General features: G+C 33.5%; 1 protein-coding gene across 4 annotated transcripts in view; it reads right to left on the reverse strand.

Annotated features, from left to right (window-relative positions):
• Positions 1-1,591: 1,591 nt before the first annotated feature.
• Positions 1,592-19,730, reverse strand: part of LOC135710866 (sodium-independent sulfate anion transporter-like) — a 56,019-nt gene continuing 37,880 nt past the window's right edge. For 2 of the 4 annotated variants that reach the window (XM_065233567.1, XM_065233566.1), the window contains exons 2-5: positions 12,752-12,906; positions 3,785-4,023; positions 2,932-3,712; positions 1,592-2,867 (exon numbers count right to left, since the gene is read on the reverse strand). In XM_065233567.1, the coding sequence (XP_065089639.1) occupies positions 2,074-2,867; positions 2,932-3,712; positions 3,785-4,023; positions 12,752-12,906 (1,969 nt within the window). In that variant the 3' untranslated portion in view covers positions 1,592-2,073. Of the gene's footprint in view, positions 2,868-2,931; positions 3,713-3,784; positions 4,024-12,751; positions 12,907-13,504; positions 13,531-13,688; positions 13,770-19,730 lie in introns of those variants that run through there. The other 2 variants (XM_065233568.1, XM_065233565.1) reach the window with 2 other exon arrangements.

Here is a 19,730-nt window from a genome sequence, read left to right on the forward strand (position 1 = left end):
CTGTTCTTTGGCAACATCTTTTATATAACCTTAGCTGTTTTTTTTGTTATTGAATGAAAAATCGCAAAATTCACCATTCTTTATTTCATGAGCTGTTCTTTAAGAAAAACCTTTTCTTCTTTGACAATTGCAATATGTGTGTAAGAATATATTACAACAAATGTATGTTTTTTTTTCTAGATGCGATTGATTTCAAGATATATTTCAAAACTATGCTGAGTTTTTATTGCCAGATTACTTAACCGCTATCGCTACTAATCTTGGATCTAAGTAAATATGTAGCTACGTCACTTATGATATGATCAATAATGGATTCCAAAATGTTTAATAAGCACATTTAAACTATGTTTGTATAATTTGTATCATCTTTTATTCAACGCTTAGTCTTATTTAAGCATTGTTTACCATGCTCAAAACAGGTTTATTATGCCTAACGTACATTATGCCTAATGACTTTATGCCTAACGCCCATTATGCTTAACGTCCGTATGCCTTACGTATTTATGCCAAATGGATGGATATCGCCCGTACGTGTTTAAACATTTTTGATAAACCTTACATCGCATACAAATGTGAACTACCGAATTTGGTAGTTCTGTTTGGCTTTGTCTGTTATCTTATTAAAGGGAAAACACCGTAATATCTAAATTCATGCGCTCGATAGAACAACCGGTCCGATACAAGTAATTTTCCGAACTCATCGCGTTGGGCAGCCCTGGGCTACATTCTACATAATGTCATACATTGGACATGCCCCTTTCCGGTTAATCATCAAGTTAATCATCCTAATCGGTAATGCATCCAAAAACGGCTTTCATTGGATATTAGAGCAACAGGACTAATTCAATCACATGTGTTTGTATTCATTCGTACAAAACAGCTGGGCATAGAAACTAATCTACAAATGTCGTTCCGCACAGACGTCTCGCATTTTGTTTGATCGTTATATTATAATCGAAGAAACATTTACTTAGGATAAGGAAATCGTTGACCTATGGTTCTAAAGCTTAGGCTCATCGATAAAAATCTCCAGTTCTTCCAGTTCTTAGTGCAATGCGTCATCTGGACATATGGATATTTCTGGTTGGCAGCAAAATATGGACGGAAAATGCTTTCGTTCAAAATTTGTGTATGGGCTCAATATTAGGGACACTTAGGTCGACTTTAGGGACATCGACGCTATATAACAACTGCCCATTTGTAAGCTTTTTTGTTGCCAGCCCAAGTGTAGGATATCTCATCCGGTCGGATGATGTTTGTATTTACGTGTCAATTGATTCGTTCTCAGCTAAATTGTGGGAAATTCCGAAATTGAAGTGAAATATTTGCCAAAGTGCTTTGATTGACGTGTTAATCTAATTTGGTGATCGTTATAATAGGTTTATTTTTTGGCACTTCAATGTATGGAGAAAATAATGCGACGCGATTTCAATTCAAGGCCTGGACTACTACAGCTATTCACATGACATAACAACAGGAAATCAACAAATCGTTACCGCAATTAGATACCAGGTGACCGCAGTGGAACGAGTGAAAAGGAAAATATTTTACAGAGTAAGACAATTCGGATTCAACTGTATAAAAATAAAGGTTTCATTAAAATAAAGGAACATTTCGTGTATTTCAACAATATGGATCAACTTACAAATCTAAAAACTAGCTTATCCTACCAATGTAACTGGTGATTCGTAGCGTTCTGTTTGCCATGCTTGTACAAATAATAACAACCGATTCAATTTTATCAGCAAATCATAAGAATTTTTCTTCTATAATCGTCGGGATTTAAGTACACCTTTACCGTCGCTTTCCAGTACGACCCAGCATATCAACAAATTAACGGGAACTACTACTACCTCCTAATATGTCCACGCTCTCCTTAAAATCTAGATCACTTCTCTTGTGGGAGACACAATTCGTTCGATTAAGTCATCGTTACTAACGAACTAAATATCAGTATCTAGGATTACAACTCTTTCCATTAGATAAGCGGTTTCAATGGTCCTGAGTTTCTGTCTTTTGCCGCTCTACAATTGATCTAATGCTCTCTAGCACGCTATGTGTTTGTTTTTCGTCCTAAGCCTGGAAACTCTTTCGCCGAATTTCCTGTATAGCCTTCTCCAGCTGTTCGATATTGTAGAAAACTCGATACTCAAGATCTGCTCCCTCGAAAACGTTGCACACGGACGGTTTCAGATTCAGGAAGAGTAGCATCTGATTTCGCAGTTTGAAATCTTTGATAAGTGTATCGATGACCTGAGCGGCGGTGAAGTCCGCTCCGTAGATGTGAGTGCAATCAATGACCACCGGAGTTTGGTTCTTGAGGCCGTGTTTGTTGATAAGGTTTCGTACAAAGTCAGATGATGGAAAGATGAGACTTCGATCCGGGGTGAGCATCAGGTACTTGATTCCACACGGTGTGATCAGTTGGTCCAGGTGGATCTTTGGCCGAGCCGCGTGGTACAAGATGAAGATGACGTTAAGGCCGATACCAACCAGAATGCCGTATTCGATCGGAAGAGCCAAGCAAGCAATGAAGGCAGCAATTCCGGGAATCAGATCAGATTTCTTACTCCTCCACATGGGCTTTACCACGCGAACCTCAACCATAAACACCACAGCGGCAATGATGATGGCGGCCAGTGCAGCTTTCGGAATGTAGAAGAAGTAGGGCGTGAAGAATAGGAGCGCTAGGATTACAATGATTCCCGTGTACAGACCACCGAACACAGTTCGAACTCCACTAGCATTGTTGACGGCACCTCGAGAAAGTGCTCCAGTTCCCGGGTAGCCTTGAACGAAGGAGTTTGCAATATTCGAAACACCAATAGCGATCAGCTCCTGAGTTGCATCGACAGGTTTTCCGTCAGCTGTGGAAATAGAAATGAATCGTATTACTCCAAAGAATCAAACACAAAGCTTGAAAACACTCACCAAAAGCCTTACAGATGGCAATGTCTTCCAGGAGGGCAATCAATGGAATTACAATCAGCATTGATCCGAAGCTACCGAGCATGTCTCCGAAGCTTTCATATTCTTGGACGACTGCTCCGGTTTCGTCTACAACCTCCGGGACGAAAAACGGTGGTAGTTGAATTGATGGGAGTCCACTCGGAACGTTGCCAATCATTTTGAACGGCATTTGCCCATTGCTGTAGAAGGCAGCTCCAATAGATCCGCACACTATCACAATGATGGCATTACGAGCTGTTCCAATCAGCCACAAAGACTTGTTCACGATCTTCTGAAATACAGACTGTTGTTCAACTTCCAGGGGTCCAATTTTGACGCGTGGCAAAAGTCTCATCAACAGCAAAACCACAATGCAAGTAAAACCCATCACAGCATCGCCCAATTGAGTATTGTGGATGTCATCCAATATCGACTGCCACTGCTCAATAAACGTATTACCCTTAGCAGCGATGCCGAGCAGATCCTTGATTTGCGAACTCAGAATGATCAACGCCACCGCGGAGGAAAATCCAGAACTGACTGGTCCAGATACGAAATCGATCAGAAAACCGAGAGCAAAAAGTCCCATCAACAGCTCAATCAGGCCTGTCAGGAAGGCAAGAAGTACCGCACGTTGCCAAATTCCGTGCGTCACTTGGAATGTCAGAAGAGACGCAATGGCTGTCGGTCCCATTGGAACGTCCTTGCAGGATCCCAGAAAGATGTACACGAAACAACCGAGGAAGGAACCGTAGAGACCATACTGTAGAATAAGAAAAAAAAACGGATGAGCTTTTTTTTGGAATGTTGGGTAATTGAGATGCTCGAAACTTACGGCAGCCGGTAGTCCCGCAATGCTACTGTATGCCAGCGCCTGTGGAATAACGGTAAGGCCGACGGTAAAGCCGGCCACTAGATCGCCGACAGCATCGTCCATGTTGTACTTGGGAAGCCAGTTGAACACCGGAACGCGCTTGTAGAGGATCTTCTTGCGGAAAATGCTGCGGTACTTTCGCCGGCACCAGGGGCCAACTTCACGCAGCTGATCCATGGTGGACTTTTTGTCGTCGGATACTGCAAAAGGGGGAAAGGACAATGGTTAGCGTTGTTTGGTTGGGTGTTTGAAGGTTCAACAATTTGCTTGTTGATTTAAGGAATTAATTTTCAGTTTAAGATTTTAAATTTCGAATTTTCAAATTCTTATTTATCAATTCAACTTTTAAATTTTACAACTTTGAATTTTCAATTTCATTTCCGACTTTTAAGTATTGAATTTCTAAAACAAATTTTTAATTCCAACATTGTCATCTACTAAAAATTTTTAAAGCCAATTCAGAACTACGAATTTGGAAAGTAAAATTTGAAATGTAGAATTTAAAGAGTCGAATTTGAAATGCAGAATTTGGAATGTGCAATTTGGAATGTGGTTTGAGGAATGTGGAATGTGGAATTTGTCTGAATTGTCTGATTTGTAATTTAAAATTTCTCAGACTTACAGTTTGCAATTGGTCGGATTATTATGTGTTTTTGAATTCAAAACATGTCCGATACAGAATTTGTCGGATTTGAAATTTATTTGATTTGGAATTTGGTATTTGTCTGTGTTGTGATTTGTAATTTTTAACCTGTAATTTGTCTGGTTTGAGATATTCAATATGTCTGATATAGAATTCTCTTGATTTGGAATATGAAACATGCAACATGTTTTATTTGGAATTTGGAACTTGTCTGATTTTAAATTTGCAATTTGTCTGATTTTTAATTTTTGATTTGTCTGCTTTGGAATTTGAAATTTGTTTGATTTTGAATTTTTAATTTGTCTGACTTGTAATCTGAAATTTTTCAAATGGGAAATTTGGAATTTGTCTGATTTGGAATTACGAATTTGCCTGATTTAGAATCCGGAACTTGGAAATTGTCCAATTCAGATAAAATTTGTCCAAATCAGACCAAATTTGTCTGTTTTTTTGATCTGTAGCTTCTTTCATTTAGAATTTTAAATTTTTCTGTTGTGCAACTTGGTCTGATTGGAAATCTAGAATTCGTCTGATATGGAATTTGACTGATTAGGAATTATGAATTTGGCTGATGTCAAATTTTATGATTTGTAATTTGGAATTTAAAATTTATCTGAATTGGGATTTTTTTTATTTGTCTTATATGGAATTTGTCTGATCTGTAATTTTTGATATGTCTGTATTTTAATTTAAAATTCTTCTGATATGGAATTTAAAATTTATCTGAATTGGTATTTGAAATTTGCAATTTGTCATATGTGAAATTTGGAATGTGTCTTATAAGATTTTTTCTGATATGTAATATGCATTTGTCTGTTACTAAATTTATCTGATTTGAAATTTATTTGATTTGGAATTTGATATTTATCTGATTTGTATTTGTTATTTGACTGATTTTGATTTTTATTTTAGTTAGTCTCTTTTGGAATTTAAAATTTGTTTTAATTAGTCTCATTTGGAATTTAAAATTTGTTTGAATTTGAAATCCGTCTGATTTGGGATTTGTCTGACTTATCTGTTTTTTTTTTTTTTTTTTTAATTTGGTTCATGGGATTTTTCTTTTTCGTTATTTGGAATGAGGATGTTTGGAATTTGGAATTGATTTGATTTGGAAAATGTTTCATTTTTAACCAGTACATTATTTGATTTTCAAAATGTCTATTTTGCAATTAGGAATTTGTCTGATTTTTAAACTGAATTTTTTTTTATTTGTAATTTGAAATTTGTCTGAATTGGGATAAGAAATTTGTCTGATTTGGAATTTGTCTGATCTGGAATTTGTAATTTGTCTAAACTGGAATTTGAAATAAATCCGATTTGGAAATTAAAATTCGTTTGAATTTGAAATCCATCTGATTTGCGACTTGTGTGACTTGTTTTCTGTTATTTTTTTTAATTTGAAATTTGGATTTTTCTAATTGGTTTTATGGAATTTAGAATTGGTTTGATTTGGAAAATGTTTGATTTTTAATCAGCACATTCTTGATTTGGAAAATGTCTATTTTGCAATTAGGAATTCGTCTGATTTTTATCTTGGAATTTGTCTGATTTAAAATTTGGAATTTGTTGGATTTGGAAGTATGAATTTGGCTGATGTGAAATGTGATATTTTTGTCTGATTTGAAACTTGAAATTTGTTTGATTTACGATTTAAAATTTGTCTGATTTGGAATTTGTCTAAGCTGGAATTTGAAATAAGTCCAATTTGGAAAACGAAATTTGCCTGATTAAATTTTATTGGAATTTGTCTGATTGGTCTGATTTGTAAATTGTGGGGTAAGAAATATATTTTATTTGGAATTCGTCTGATCTTAAATTTGTAATTTGTCTGAAATGGAATTTAGAATTATTCTTATTTGGAGTTTTAAATGTGTCTGATTTGGAAAATGAAATTAGAAATTTGTCTGATGTGGATTTCAAAATTTGTCTGATGTGGAATTTGACTTATTTATAATTTATCATTTGTCTGATCCGGGATTTGAAAATTTTCAGAAACGGATTTTGTCACATTTGAAATTTATTTGATTTGGAAATTGAATTTTTTCTGATTTGTAATCTGTGTTTTGTTTCATTTCGAAAAATTTCAATTTGTTTGATTTGTTATCTGGAATTTGTCTGATTTTGAATAACGATTTTTTTCTAATGTGGAAGTTTAGATTAGTTTGATTTGTAATTTAAGATTTTTTTGATTGGTAAATGGTCTGATTTATAATTTGAAATTTGTCTGAAATAGAATTAAAAATTAGTCTCAATGGAAATTTGTCATATCCAAAATTTATAATTTGTCTGAATTCAAATTTTAAATAAGTCTATTTGGAATTTGCCTGAAGTTGATTTTGCTGTCGGATTTAGAATTTGTTAATTTTGAATTTAACGTATATCTTATTTATATTTTTTTTCTCATTTGCAAGTTGGAAATTGTCTGATTTGGAATTTTAAATTTGTCTGATTTGTAATCTGTTAATTGTTTATATCGAATTCCAATTTTAACCAATTAGGATTTTTAAATATGTTTGTTTTGTTATTTGGAATTTGTCTGATTGGAAATCATGAGTTAATATGATGTGGAATTTTTAAATTTGCCTGATGTAGAATTTGTTTGATTTGTTATTTGTAATTAATCTGATTTTGTTGTTTAGAATCTTGCGGACTTATTGAAGTCTATTTGTCTCATTTGGAATTTGAAATTTTACTGAGTTGGAAGTTTAATTTCGTCTTATTTGCAGTTTAAAATATGTCTGATTCGGAATTGGAAGTTTTTAAATTTTCAGATTTGGAATTAAAAATTTGTTTAATGTGGATTTTCAAATAAGTCTGATTTGTAATTCTAAATTTGTCGGACTTGGAATTCGAAATTTGCTTCATTTGCCTGAATTCGAATTTGAAACTGGTCTAATTTGGAGTAAGGAATTTGTCTGAATTGGAATGTGAGATTAGTCTGAAAAAGAATTTGAAATTCCACTGATTTAAGATCTGAAATGTGTGTGATGAGAAATTTGTCTGATTTGTAATTCGTATTTTTTGTGAATTGAATTTGAATTTAAAATTATTTGAAATTTGTAATTTGTCTGAATTGGAGTTAGAAATTTGTCTCATTTAGAATTGGTCTAGATGTTAGTTTGTAATTTGTCTGATTTGATATTTACTATTTGTCTTTTTTGGAGTTTAAAATTTGTCTGCATGGAATTTGATTATAAATATGATATTTGTCGGATTTAAAAATTTTAAATTGTCTGATTTGAAATTTGTAATTTGTCTGAATTTGAATTTTGTTTGATTAGGAATGTTAATTACATCTGATTTGTTATACGGAATTTGTCGAACTGGGAATTCGAAGCTGGCCTCATTTGGAGTTTTTTGAATTGGAATTTGAAAGTTGTCTAATTTGGAATTTTTAATTTGTCTGAAATAATGTTTGTTATTGTAAAATTGACTGATTCGTAATTTTTTATTCGTCTGAAATGAAATTTTAAATTTGTCTGATTAGTAATTTTTAATTTGTATGATTTGGGATTTGACGTTTGATTGATTAGGACTTTGTCTGATCTGTTATTTGTTATTTGTCTAAATTGGATTTGGATTTATAATTTTAAATTTGTCTAATATGGAATCTTAAATTGGATTGACTTGAAATTTTTAATTTGTCTGATTTGGAATAAGGAATATGTCTGATGTGGAATTTAAAATTTGTTTGATTTTTAATTGAACATTTGTCATATTTGGAAGTTAAATGTGATCCGAATTTTGTATGATTTGGAATTAATCTGATGAGTTATTTGAAATTTCTCTGATTTGTTACCTGATTTAAAATTTATATCATTTGGAATTTGATGTTTGTCTAATTTGTATTTTTTAATTTGTCTGATAAGGAATTTTAAATTTGTCTGATATGGAACTTGTCTGATTTGAAATTCGTCTGATATGCAATTTTAAATTTGTCTGATTTGGAATTTAGTATTCGACTGACTTGGAATAAGCAATATGAAATTTGTTTGATTTGGAAGTTGTCTGATTTTTGTCTGATTTGTAATTTGAGATTTATCTGACATGTTACATGTAATTTTTCAAATTTTGAATTTCCAATACATCTGATTTGATATTTAGGATTGGTCTAATTTGGAATAAGTATCTTGGAATTTATCTGCTTAGAAATGTTTCTGTATTGTAATTTTATATTTGTCTGATTTTAAATTTGCCTGATTTTTATTTCCAATTTGTATGATTTGCAATTTGGAGTTGGTCTGATTTATAATCTGAAATTTTGTGTTTGAAATCTGTGTGCTTTGTTTTTTCGAATTTGTATGAAGTGCAATTTGAAATTTGTCTGATTTGGAATTTGAAATTTGTCGAAATTGGAATTTGAAATTTGTCTTATTTGGAATTTGTAATTTTGTGATTTGGAATTAGGAATTTGATGATGTAGAATTTAAAATTTGTTTGATTATAAATTAAATGTTTGTCTTATTTAACTTCAAAAATGTGGATTCGATTTTTGTTTTATTTGGAATTTGTCTTATTTGTAATTCGAAATTTTTCTGATTTGGGATTGAAAATTAGTACCTACGATGTGGAATTTTAAATTTGTTTGATTATCAAGTTTTCTGATTTTTTATTTATTATTTGTCTGATTTGAATTTTAAATTTGTCCGATACAGAATTTGGCAGATTTGAAATTTATTTGATTTTAAATGTGAGGTTTGTCTGATTTGTAATATCAATTTATCAATTTATTTCTGATATTGAATTTTTGTGATTTGGAGTTCGTCTGATTTGTAATTTGATTTTTTTTTTCTGATTTGTACTCTTTAACTTGATTGATTGAAAATGTGGAATTGGTCTGATGTGAAATTGGTTTCATCTGGAATTTAATATTTATCTGATTTGAAATTTATAATTTGTCCGATTAAGAATTTGAAATTTGTCCGATATGGAATATGTCTGATTTGGAATTTGTCACATATGCAATTTAAATTTGCCTGATTTGAAATTGGGGATTTGGCTGACTTGGAATAAGGAAAATGAAATTGGTTTGATGTGGAAGTTGTCTGATTTGTAATCTGTAGTTTCTATGATTCTGATTTGCTTTTTGAAATTGGTATGAATTTCTATGTGAAATTTGTCTGATTTGGAATTTAAAATTTGAAATCTGTCCGATTGTTAGTTTGATATTGGTCTGATTTGAGATATGTTATTCATCTTATTTGGAACTTGAATTTGGTCTGATATGGGATTTTCTAATTTTGAAATTGTCTGATTTTCAATTTGAAATTTGTCTGATTAGTAATTTGGGATTTGTCTGACTTGCAAATTGTAATTTTTCAAATTTTGAATTTTCAATATATCAGATTTGATGTTCGGAATCAGTCTGATTTGGAATTAGGATTTTGGAATTTGTCTGCTTTGAAATTTGTCTGATTTTTAATCTCTAATTTGTCTGATTCAGAATTTTGGATTATTCAGATTTGCTATTTGGAATTGGTATGATTTTTTATGTTGAATTTGTCTGATTTGGTATCTGCCTGATTTTAATTAGATATTGGTCTGATTTGTAACATGTTATTCAGCTAATTTGGAATTTGAAGTTGGTCTGATATGGGATTTTCTAATTTAAAATTTATCTAAATTTCAATTTGAAATTTACCTGATTTCTAAATTTTCTGACTTTTTGTTTGATTTGTAATTTGGGATTTGTCTAACTTGCAAACCGTAATTTTTCAAATTTTTAATTTCCAATATATCTAAATTGATGTATGAAATTTGTCTGATTTGCGATTGTTATGATTTGTTTTTTATTATTTGTCTGATTTGAATTTTAAATTTTTACGATACAGATGTTGTCGAGGTTGAAATTTATTTTGTTTTATTTGCTGTTTGTCTGATTTTAATTTTAATTCGTCTGATTTGGATTGCAAATATTTCTGATATGGAATTTTTGTGATTTGGAGTTCTTCTGATTAGCAGTTTGATTTTTTTTTTAATCTTTAATTTGACTGATTAAGAATATGGAATTTATATCAGTTGGAATTTGACGTTTGTCTGATTTGTAATTTGTAATTTGTTTGATTAGGAATTTTAAATTTGTCTGATATGGAACATGTCTAATATGGAATTTTTCCGATATGCAATTTTTTATTTGTCTGATTTGGACAAGGAATATGAAATATGTTTGATTTGGAAGTTGTCTGATTTGTAATCCGTAGTTTCTTTGATTCAGAATTTTGAATTTTTCTGGTTTGCTATTTGAATTTGTTATGATTTTTGTTGGTGAAGTTTGTCTAATTTGGAATTTATAATTTGGAATTTATAATTTGGAATTTTTAATTTGAAATTGGTCTGATATGGGATTTTTTAATTAGGAAATTGTCTGATTTTCAATTTGAAATTTGTTTGATTTATAAATTTTCTGATTTTTTGTCTGATTTGTAATTGAGATTTGTCTGACTTGCAGCCTGTATTTTTTCAAATTTTAAATTCCCAATATATCTTATTTGAAATTTGGAATTGGTCTGATTTATAATTTGAAATTTGGAATTTGGTGTTTGAAATCTGTGTGATTTGTTATTATGAATTTGAGTGATGTGCAATTTGAAATTTGACTGATTTGGAATTTGAAATTGCCTGATTTGGAATTAGGAATTTGTCTGATGTAGATTTTGAGATTTGTCTGATTTGTTAATTGTACTATTAATTTTTATGACTTGAATTTTGAAACTTGATTGATATGGAATATGTTGGATTTGAAATTTATTCGATTTGTAATTTGAACATGTCTGATTAGAAATTTAGAATATGTTAGATAGGAAATCTGAAATTTGACTGATTTTGAATTTGGAATTTCTTACATTTGGAATTTGAATCGGAAATTTGTCTTATCTGGAATTTGAAATTTGATATATGTTTGGTTTGGAATTTCTGATTTATAATTTTGAATTCTGAATTGGTCTGATTAGGAATTTATCTGATTAATCTTTGAGTTGAAATTGGAAATAAGACTTGATTTGATTTGTTACTTATGGTAACTTTTTTGATTTGGAACTATTCTGATTTATTATAAGTCTGTCTTGAAGTTCGTCTGATTTGTAATTTGTAATTTGTAATTTGTATGATTTGTTATTTGAGATTTGGAAATTTGTTTTTAATGTCTGTCCGATAGCAAGTTTAGGCCGAAAGGTCTAAGAATGTCATGAAATTTTACCCACGGTTAGATTTTCTAATTTTATAAACGAAAAAAAAAAAACTTAAAAATATGGAGTGGTTAATTTTTCTGGAAAATTGTAGTTGTAGTTTTCTGATTTTTCTGGACATCACTTACTTTGAAAATTCATAAGTCACGAACCAAGCATTTTAGTTAAATGGAAAGGACATTAAATCAGAATTCATAATAAAATATAATCTGAAAAATGTTTCCTACGAAAATGTACATCATGGAGCAAAATCGCAATATCATATTCCAATACCTTTCTCTTTCATGCAAATGTTTTATCTTTCACTGGTTAAAATTTCAGAGTGGTATCTCTCACCGTTTTGAATAATTACCAAAAAACTAATGGCCGATTACGTGCCATTCTAAAAGAATCATAAAACAAGCAAGAAAACGGTAATTTTCATGGCTTTCCTATGACCTATTTTGGTCATATCTCAAAAAACGGAGTCACTTTGAATTTTTCTTCAGTGAAATATAAGAGTTTTTCAAGAATTTCAATAATCATTAGGAAAAGTTGAATACCCTGACCATGGTTTTTCCTTATGTTTCTTGGAATTTTCCACCACCACAAAAAAAATTGCCCTAATAATTTTTCAGATTATTTGTTTTATGGACTTTTGAGATAATTTTCTTATCATTTCAGAATACAACGTTCATTCTAAGTAACACATTTTCAAAGTACTTGATGTCCGGGAAAATTCAAAAACATCAACTAAAATTTGCCGAGATAATTAAACACCCCGTATTTTTGATTTTTATTTTCCATTCATATAGCCACATACTCTACGTGTGCGCAAAATTTCATAAAACTCTGAGACCCTTCGGCTCATTTGTTACGTTATTGAAAAAAATCCCCAATTTGTCTGATTTGGAATTCGTCTGATCTGTAATTTGTAATATTATCTGATTGGGAATTTAAGATTTGGCTGTTTGGAATTAAGTATGATTTGGAATCTGTCAGATTTGGAATTTGAAATTAGTCTGATCTGGACCCTGAAATTTGTCTGATTTGAATTTGTAATGTTGAAAATTTGAAATTTGAAACTTAGAGTGTGGAATTTTGAATCTAAAAAATACTTACAAATGAACTCATTGCTTCCCCGATAGCCCGGAACATCCTTGTGGATGGGAGGAATGCTGAGTGATCCTTGTGATCCTGCTAAGCCATGGATGTTATAAACGGAGGCTCCTCTGATGCCTTGAACCTTGTCCAGTTGGGTATCACTAGATGATCGTCTGGAAGTAATGAGGAAAAATGCGATTTTAGTCAGATTTTGAAAAACATTTCGATCGTCGGTGCACACGCTTCCCAAATAGTGGGAAAATCTCTAAAGATCGCGAACAAAACTGGATTGATCCGCATCGGAAACGACCTCGTTTGACGTTGTTCGCCTCAAATGACGTAGTGCGACACGCAGTTTCTGAGTGATTTTCTTTTGTCCCGAATTTACTTCAAGGGTTGGCTATAGATGACGTCACTTTAAAACTTCTAATCACAGAATTGATTCAAATACATCAATTCTGAAATTTGTTGCATATGGAACTTATTTTCGGAAAAAACAACGCTGTGAAATCACTGTCGCGTAATCTATCGTCATTAGTAGGTAGCAACGAAGCACGCGATATTAAAATAGCACATTTTCGGTTCACAATTTTCTTGACTCTCGAGAATACATCTGTGAGAAAGCTTTGTCTCAAAAACCAAACGCCAGCTGATGTTACGGGGGAAGATCATGTGAGATTGAAATATCGGACTTCACTGCATCAGATATTGGCGAAGGTCTTGTATTCTAGAATGATATCACTTCCTTAATGCTAAGTTTATCTAAATTACCTGATCTGCATATTTGCAGCAAATGAAGAATTTTGAAACATTTCACACTGTATAAGCACTTTGGTATCGAATTCAGATCATAAAAATGTTCTCTGCATTAGTACGTTGACACTCCAGCGAAGCGAATCACTATAATAAACTGCAGTCCAACTACGCCCGAGTAAATATCGATTCGAGTACGTACCGGTAGGATGTGTGGATGAGTACCAAGTGATGGTCCTCTTTGCCTTACTGGGTCAATGATACTCGGTACTTATCTTGTTTTGACCGTCATTCATGGACGACGAAACCTATGTACCTCTAAATACAGCAGATATGCAAGATACCGGACCACTACAATCGATTTCAATTACTGACGTAGAACGGCATGAAACTCGTTCATCTTAATCGACTTGTTTCAATCAACTAAGTATCTACGAGTGTTCAAAAACATCCAATTCTTAGTCTGTCGTGTAACAGGCAATGAATGTGCTGATAAGTAGATTCAAATCCCATTCGAAGTGGAAACCTACGGTACTTCAAGGGCACCGATTCGGAAATGTGTTTTCTTCCTCTATTCATGAATCGACAGCCAGAATGGGGGGGAATTCGCAAATTGATTATGATTGATTATTTACTACACGCCACCCAGTTTTATGGCTTGTTATCTCTATTAACTGTATGGAGGGAAAATAACTGTGCTTTTCCTATCACCTCTATCCGCTGGGCTGAGGTTTAATTTCGTGTGTGATTGAAGGCAGAGATTGCCAGTTTCCCAGAGGATTGGTGGGTGGAAACTACACCTGGGAGTGGAATAATTTTCGTTTGATGGGTTTATTTTTACTTCACATGGTAGCAGCACCAGATTTGCAATGCAATGTTGAATTTTGGCTCTCTTTGAATGGTTTGGATTGGGATTCGGTGGTGGGACTATTTATTAGTGTATAGTTGACAGGATGAGTGCCTTCATGTTTTTTTACATCAATGAGACCTAATTATGTGATTCTCCTGAAATAGTGAATGCTCAATTATCCAACTTATATAAATGAGCTTGTAAGAATCCGGATTGTAACATGTGTTTCCGGTCCCAAAAAAAACTTGGCAGTATTGCAAGGTTTATTCATACTCATCAATCCAACGACAGTTTAGAGATAACTGCAAAATAAGCTACAAAATACTATGTTGAAATCGATGTATTCATGTAGGTCATATGACAAGTGCCGATGTCGTCAATTGGGTTCTTTAATGCATAATACGTTGATAATACAGCAATGTTCGAATTTCATTTTCAACTACCACTTAGAGATTTTTTGCACGGACATATTGAAGATATTTCATTCAAAGTGTGTTTTGTTACTTCATACGTGAAGTTTACGGATTTCAGAGTTGGGATGAAATGCTATACATATATCAACATGAAGCTTTAGTGCAATAATTTCTAGATTCTTCTTCTTCTTATTCGCATTTCAAGCTTATTGCTTAGTGCATATTAGCTTATTGCGTGCTCTCAATTTAGTGCACTTGCACTTCAACAGTTATTAATTGAGAGCTTTCGATGCCAATACCAATTGCATGAATTTGTATATTGTGTGGCAAGCACAATGATACTCTATGCCCAGGGAAGTCGAGAAAATTTCCAACCCGAAAGATTCCCTCGACCAGACCGGGAATCGAACCCGCCGCCTCCGGCTTGGTAATACCGTGCAAATAATTTCTAGATAGAGCTGGAATTAGGGCATAAAACAATTTTGTAAACAAGGACTTCTCTCCATAATGTCTTCGAATCCAAACCAACACGTCTACGCAAACCAACATAACCATCGGATAAGGGTAGATTTCCCCTAGCCGCAGGTGATGTTGATTTGCGTAGGGTAGTTTTGACTTTATAGAAATCATCTAGAGAAGTCATTGTTTATATAACCTGTTACGCCCTTATTCCAGCTCTACCTAGATGTATATGATAAATTGAGCGAAGGACCATTATTGCGACAGTACTAATCAAATGAACATTCCTTTACCAAGATCATACATTGGATGGATGAGGGGATTTGAGGTATTTCCTCAAATCCACAGGCAAAGGAGTGCGCGTTTGACTTGCAAGAAACTGTTGACAGCTTTTTGATCTGGAAGGATCATTTATTCAGTGGTGAAAATTTCATCAGGAGTCATGCACAAGTTTATAAATTATCGAAGACACGAAAATAAATCTGCACACTCACGCAAAACAGAACAAACGTACACCATGTCCAATATATTCTCATAAAAATTCGGATTTTATTGGCAATTATTTTTTATTGAAAGTCAATATTATACAGTTCAATTACAGCATATTTTTCGGAATAACACCACCTTTAATCTTGTTGACCAGCTTGAAACGTTTTTCAAATCCATCACAAGCGGCATACACGACTTCCATCGGCATATCGTCCCAAATTCGACGTATTATGGCTTTTAACTGAGCCAAAGTAGAAACCTTGTGCTCGTTTATTTTCGACAGCATGTATGACCACACAAAATAATCAAAGGGGGTTACATCTGCTGAACTGAGAGGCCATTCATCCTTGGCCAAAAAGTCGGTTAAATTTGCCCGACACCAGTTTTGGACCAAATTAGCTGTATGAGAAGGCGCTCATCATCATCCTTCCCGTACAATCTTTCTAAGATTGGCTTCACGACCACCGCTGTTAATTTTCATATCATTCGATTGAAGATGAACTAAATCAACCATTCAATCAATTCTGTGAAAACGAATTCTCACATGTCCATCATTTGAAGAGCCCCTTTCTCATTCGAACCTCATCATCACTGTCAATTGAGTCACTCACTATCATTTGATATACGACAGTGGAGTATGGAAGAAACCCAGCAAAATGGTCCCGAACAGACAAGTCGACCAGATGTCGGATCAATGTAAGACAAATTTAACGTTGATTTCGACTCAATGTCGAAATTTATAGTTTATTACAGGTCAACATCGGGTTGGGGTTTGGTAGAAGTCAGGTTGGTGTCGGATTGACTTAGCTTTTTCGCCGGAATGTTAACCAGAGCTCCGTTTATGTGTAGGTACCACTCAATTGAATGATATCAAGCGTTTCTCAAATGAGAATGATCCATGCCTTCGTCAAATGACTGAGCAACTAATAGCATCCATTCGAAGGAGGTCCCCTTTGATAGCGGATAGCTGCTTTTCTCATTTTCATCAAAAATGATCAATTGATTTCAATTGAAGTCTCGTCCAGCGTGCCGCAATAGAAGAAAAGTTGCTCTTTCAAGCCTTTTCTTCTTGGAAGATTCCGAAACTCCGTGAACTTAACGTTTCTTGAAAGCTTGGCGGTGGCTATCTACTTGACTAACCTATTGGTCCCAAGCAAATCGATTAATGTACCCCATTCTAGTCGAAATTCTAGTATTACACTATGTTTTGTTATGATTCGCTATGAAAATTTGTCAGATAAAATGAGGGGTCCGTGGATTTTCCAATGTTTCGAGGGGTGCATCGATTAGCTTGGGATCGAAGATAGTACCAGAGCTGAGCGTTTGTTGTTGAGAACGTTTCTTCGGGACCTTCTGGTCTTAGAGTTACCACTATGGTACTTTCCTCTTGGAGAAATGATCGATATTGTGTGACCAAATTCTAAATGCAGAGTCTGACCAAAATAGTTTTTTTTATATCCACAGGACTTCACTGCAACCTCTGGAGTTGAAGAGCTGGAGATCTTTTAAATACTTGAAGACTAATGAATCATTTAAAGAGAATACTTATGGGACGAGATTGGAGTTTTTGAACAGTTTAAGATACTCGCAAAAATACTTGATCAACTTAAAAAATATCCAGAGGATTTCATTAATAGCTGCCTTTCAAAGTGTTTTTATGTTACTTCATACGCAAAGTTAGCGATTTTCAGAGTTGGTTGGAAATGCTAACATGAAGATTTAGTGTGATAATTTATTAGCTAGAGCATGATCTTTAGAAGAGGATAGGTGGATAGTTCCGTTGTTCATGTCAGCATTTCCAAAAAGTTCCAAAATCTTTACTTCTTGAAAATTTTCCACAAAACTCCATGAACTTCTTCCAAGTCCCACATTTTTTTACAAGTTCTTTCAAATCAACTAAGATCTCAGAAAGTTCCTGATCTTCTACAAACTTCAGGAAAGACCCTGAACAATTTTTCAAAAAAATCTGAACGAAACAATTCCCAAGTAACAATTTATCAGCCTTTTGGCTTTCACTCTGATTTATTGGGGTTTTATAATGGCAATAAGCAATCTTTTGAGCTTAAATACAGCTTGATTAGTAGTTCAGCTGTATGCTGTAAACACCTTTTAAAGCCTGACGAGACAATCAGAAAGTATCAGGTTTTAAAAATGAATTTAATTCAGCACTCTATCCCTTTATAAAACTGTTCAGTAAATCAATCGGTATTTATCTTATTGATGTCACGACAAAATACTCCACAAAGGTGTTTTATCATTATAAAAGCAATTATAAAACCGTTTGGTTTTAAACGGGATCAAAAAGCATATATTGATGCGTTTTGGTGTCAAAGAAGTGTATCACAAAGCCTCCCACTGTTTACAAATAAATCCTTAAAAGATGGATCCGCCTAGAGACAGAGAAAAACTACTTTCAAACGCAGAATCGCATGGAAATTTCAAAAGATAATCGAGTAAAAATTCTAGCAAAATCGGTTAAGGTGATACGGCACGTCATGCAACAATGGCTGTCCTTACAATCATTAAATAAACGTGTTTTGGTTTGTGTACGAAAGACATCTTCCTAAAAAACAGTAAATTACTAATTTCATACTTTAAAAAATGGGCCTGAATTGTATGAATAATATCTTGATACATATTTTTATACTTTTCCACTAAAATACTGACAATTCATTCACGCGTTGGTAATATTTGCATTAAAAAATACGATCAGCCGATTTTGTTCTGCTCAGGGCATGAAATTTCAATAACTGTTTTCACTGGCTTTCACTTCTCAGAACCACACTAAAAATAAATAACGACACGTGCTTCTACAAGCACTTTTAAGTAAATGCACTTTTAAAGACGATATTTACTTAAATAATATCATTTGCATCGTTAAAAACGCGAACCGCGAATAATTTTGCAAGTTGAAACTGTTTTTTTCTACACACCGCATTACGAAGGTGTGTGTACGAATCATCTATCATCGTATCCAGTGTTGTTGATTTAATTGAAACACAGTGTGTTAAAACAATGCTTTTATTGCTTTTTAAGGTGCTTTAACTGTGTTCAATTTAGAAACCATCACTAATAATTGTTTAAAACAGTTTCTTATTTTGTTTCTCAAGACAAAAAAAGGATAGTAAATGATCCTAGAAATCTTCTATAGAAAACATATGTGTCGTTCTGGTTGCACTGCTTGAAGCCATCAGCTGATATGCAAAAGGCGGCAAAAGGATGATTCGAGAACAAAAACGTACACTATAAGAAAAAAATATCCAGCGGCCAGTTCATTTTTGCCTACTTTTGACTTTGAGTATAATCACGTTGAGTATAATCATATTCACCTACTTTTGGGTACAAGTAACTATTTTTGGGTAAAAGCGAATTGTCAATTCAATACTAATTGAACACAAACAACAATGAAAACTCTTCGACCCACATTACCTACTTTTGGCTTCCTGCAATAAAGTGCCGAGATTTGTGAAATTGAGGCACTTTGGGATCTTTTTTCTTACTGTGTACCTGGAGGTTTGAGCTCTGGAATCACTTTTGGACAGGTCGTATTTAACCAAAATGTACAAAGTGTGATGTTGAATCAATTAACTACTATGATGACTTGACATGTTGGTCTTGGTGGCCAGGCGCATTATTATTTTCTGTATTGGAAGGGGTGTCCTGGGAGGTGGTAGGTCGATAATATTGGCAAATTTTATGTAAATGTATTGATAGTCTCTGTTACACATTCGACCTAATAATAACGAACTCTAGCAGCTATGTTTATGATAGTTGCGGTAGTGCACAGGCCAGTGACAAGGCCTATACCAACAGCAGCGTTTGACAGTATGCAGCATGTCCCAGGCTCAAATCGTTTATTTTGCTGTGCTGGGCCCGCTGTCATGGTATAACATGTTGCCTACGCACCTGCCACTGGGCTGGTAGTGCATGATGTACACTCACACCACTACAGCATCAATGATAATCAATTCACTGACACATAGAAAGGATAGAAAAAAAAGCAAAAAAATCGTGATGTATCGTATCACTTAAA

This window comes from Ochlerotatus camptorhynchus, unplaced genomic scaffold (genome assembly GCF_037179485.1).
Source record: "Ochlerotatus camptorhynchus isolate MF236.1 unplaced genomic scaffold, CSIRO-AGI_Acam_v1.1 ptg000404l, whole genome shotgun sequence".
NCBI classification, from domain to species: domain Eukaryota; kingdom Metazoa; phylum Arthropoda; class Insecta; order Diptera; family Culicidae; genus Ochlerotatus; species Ochlerotatus camptorhynchus.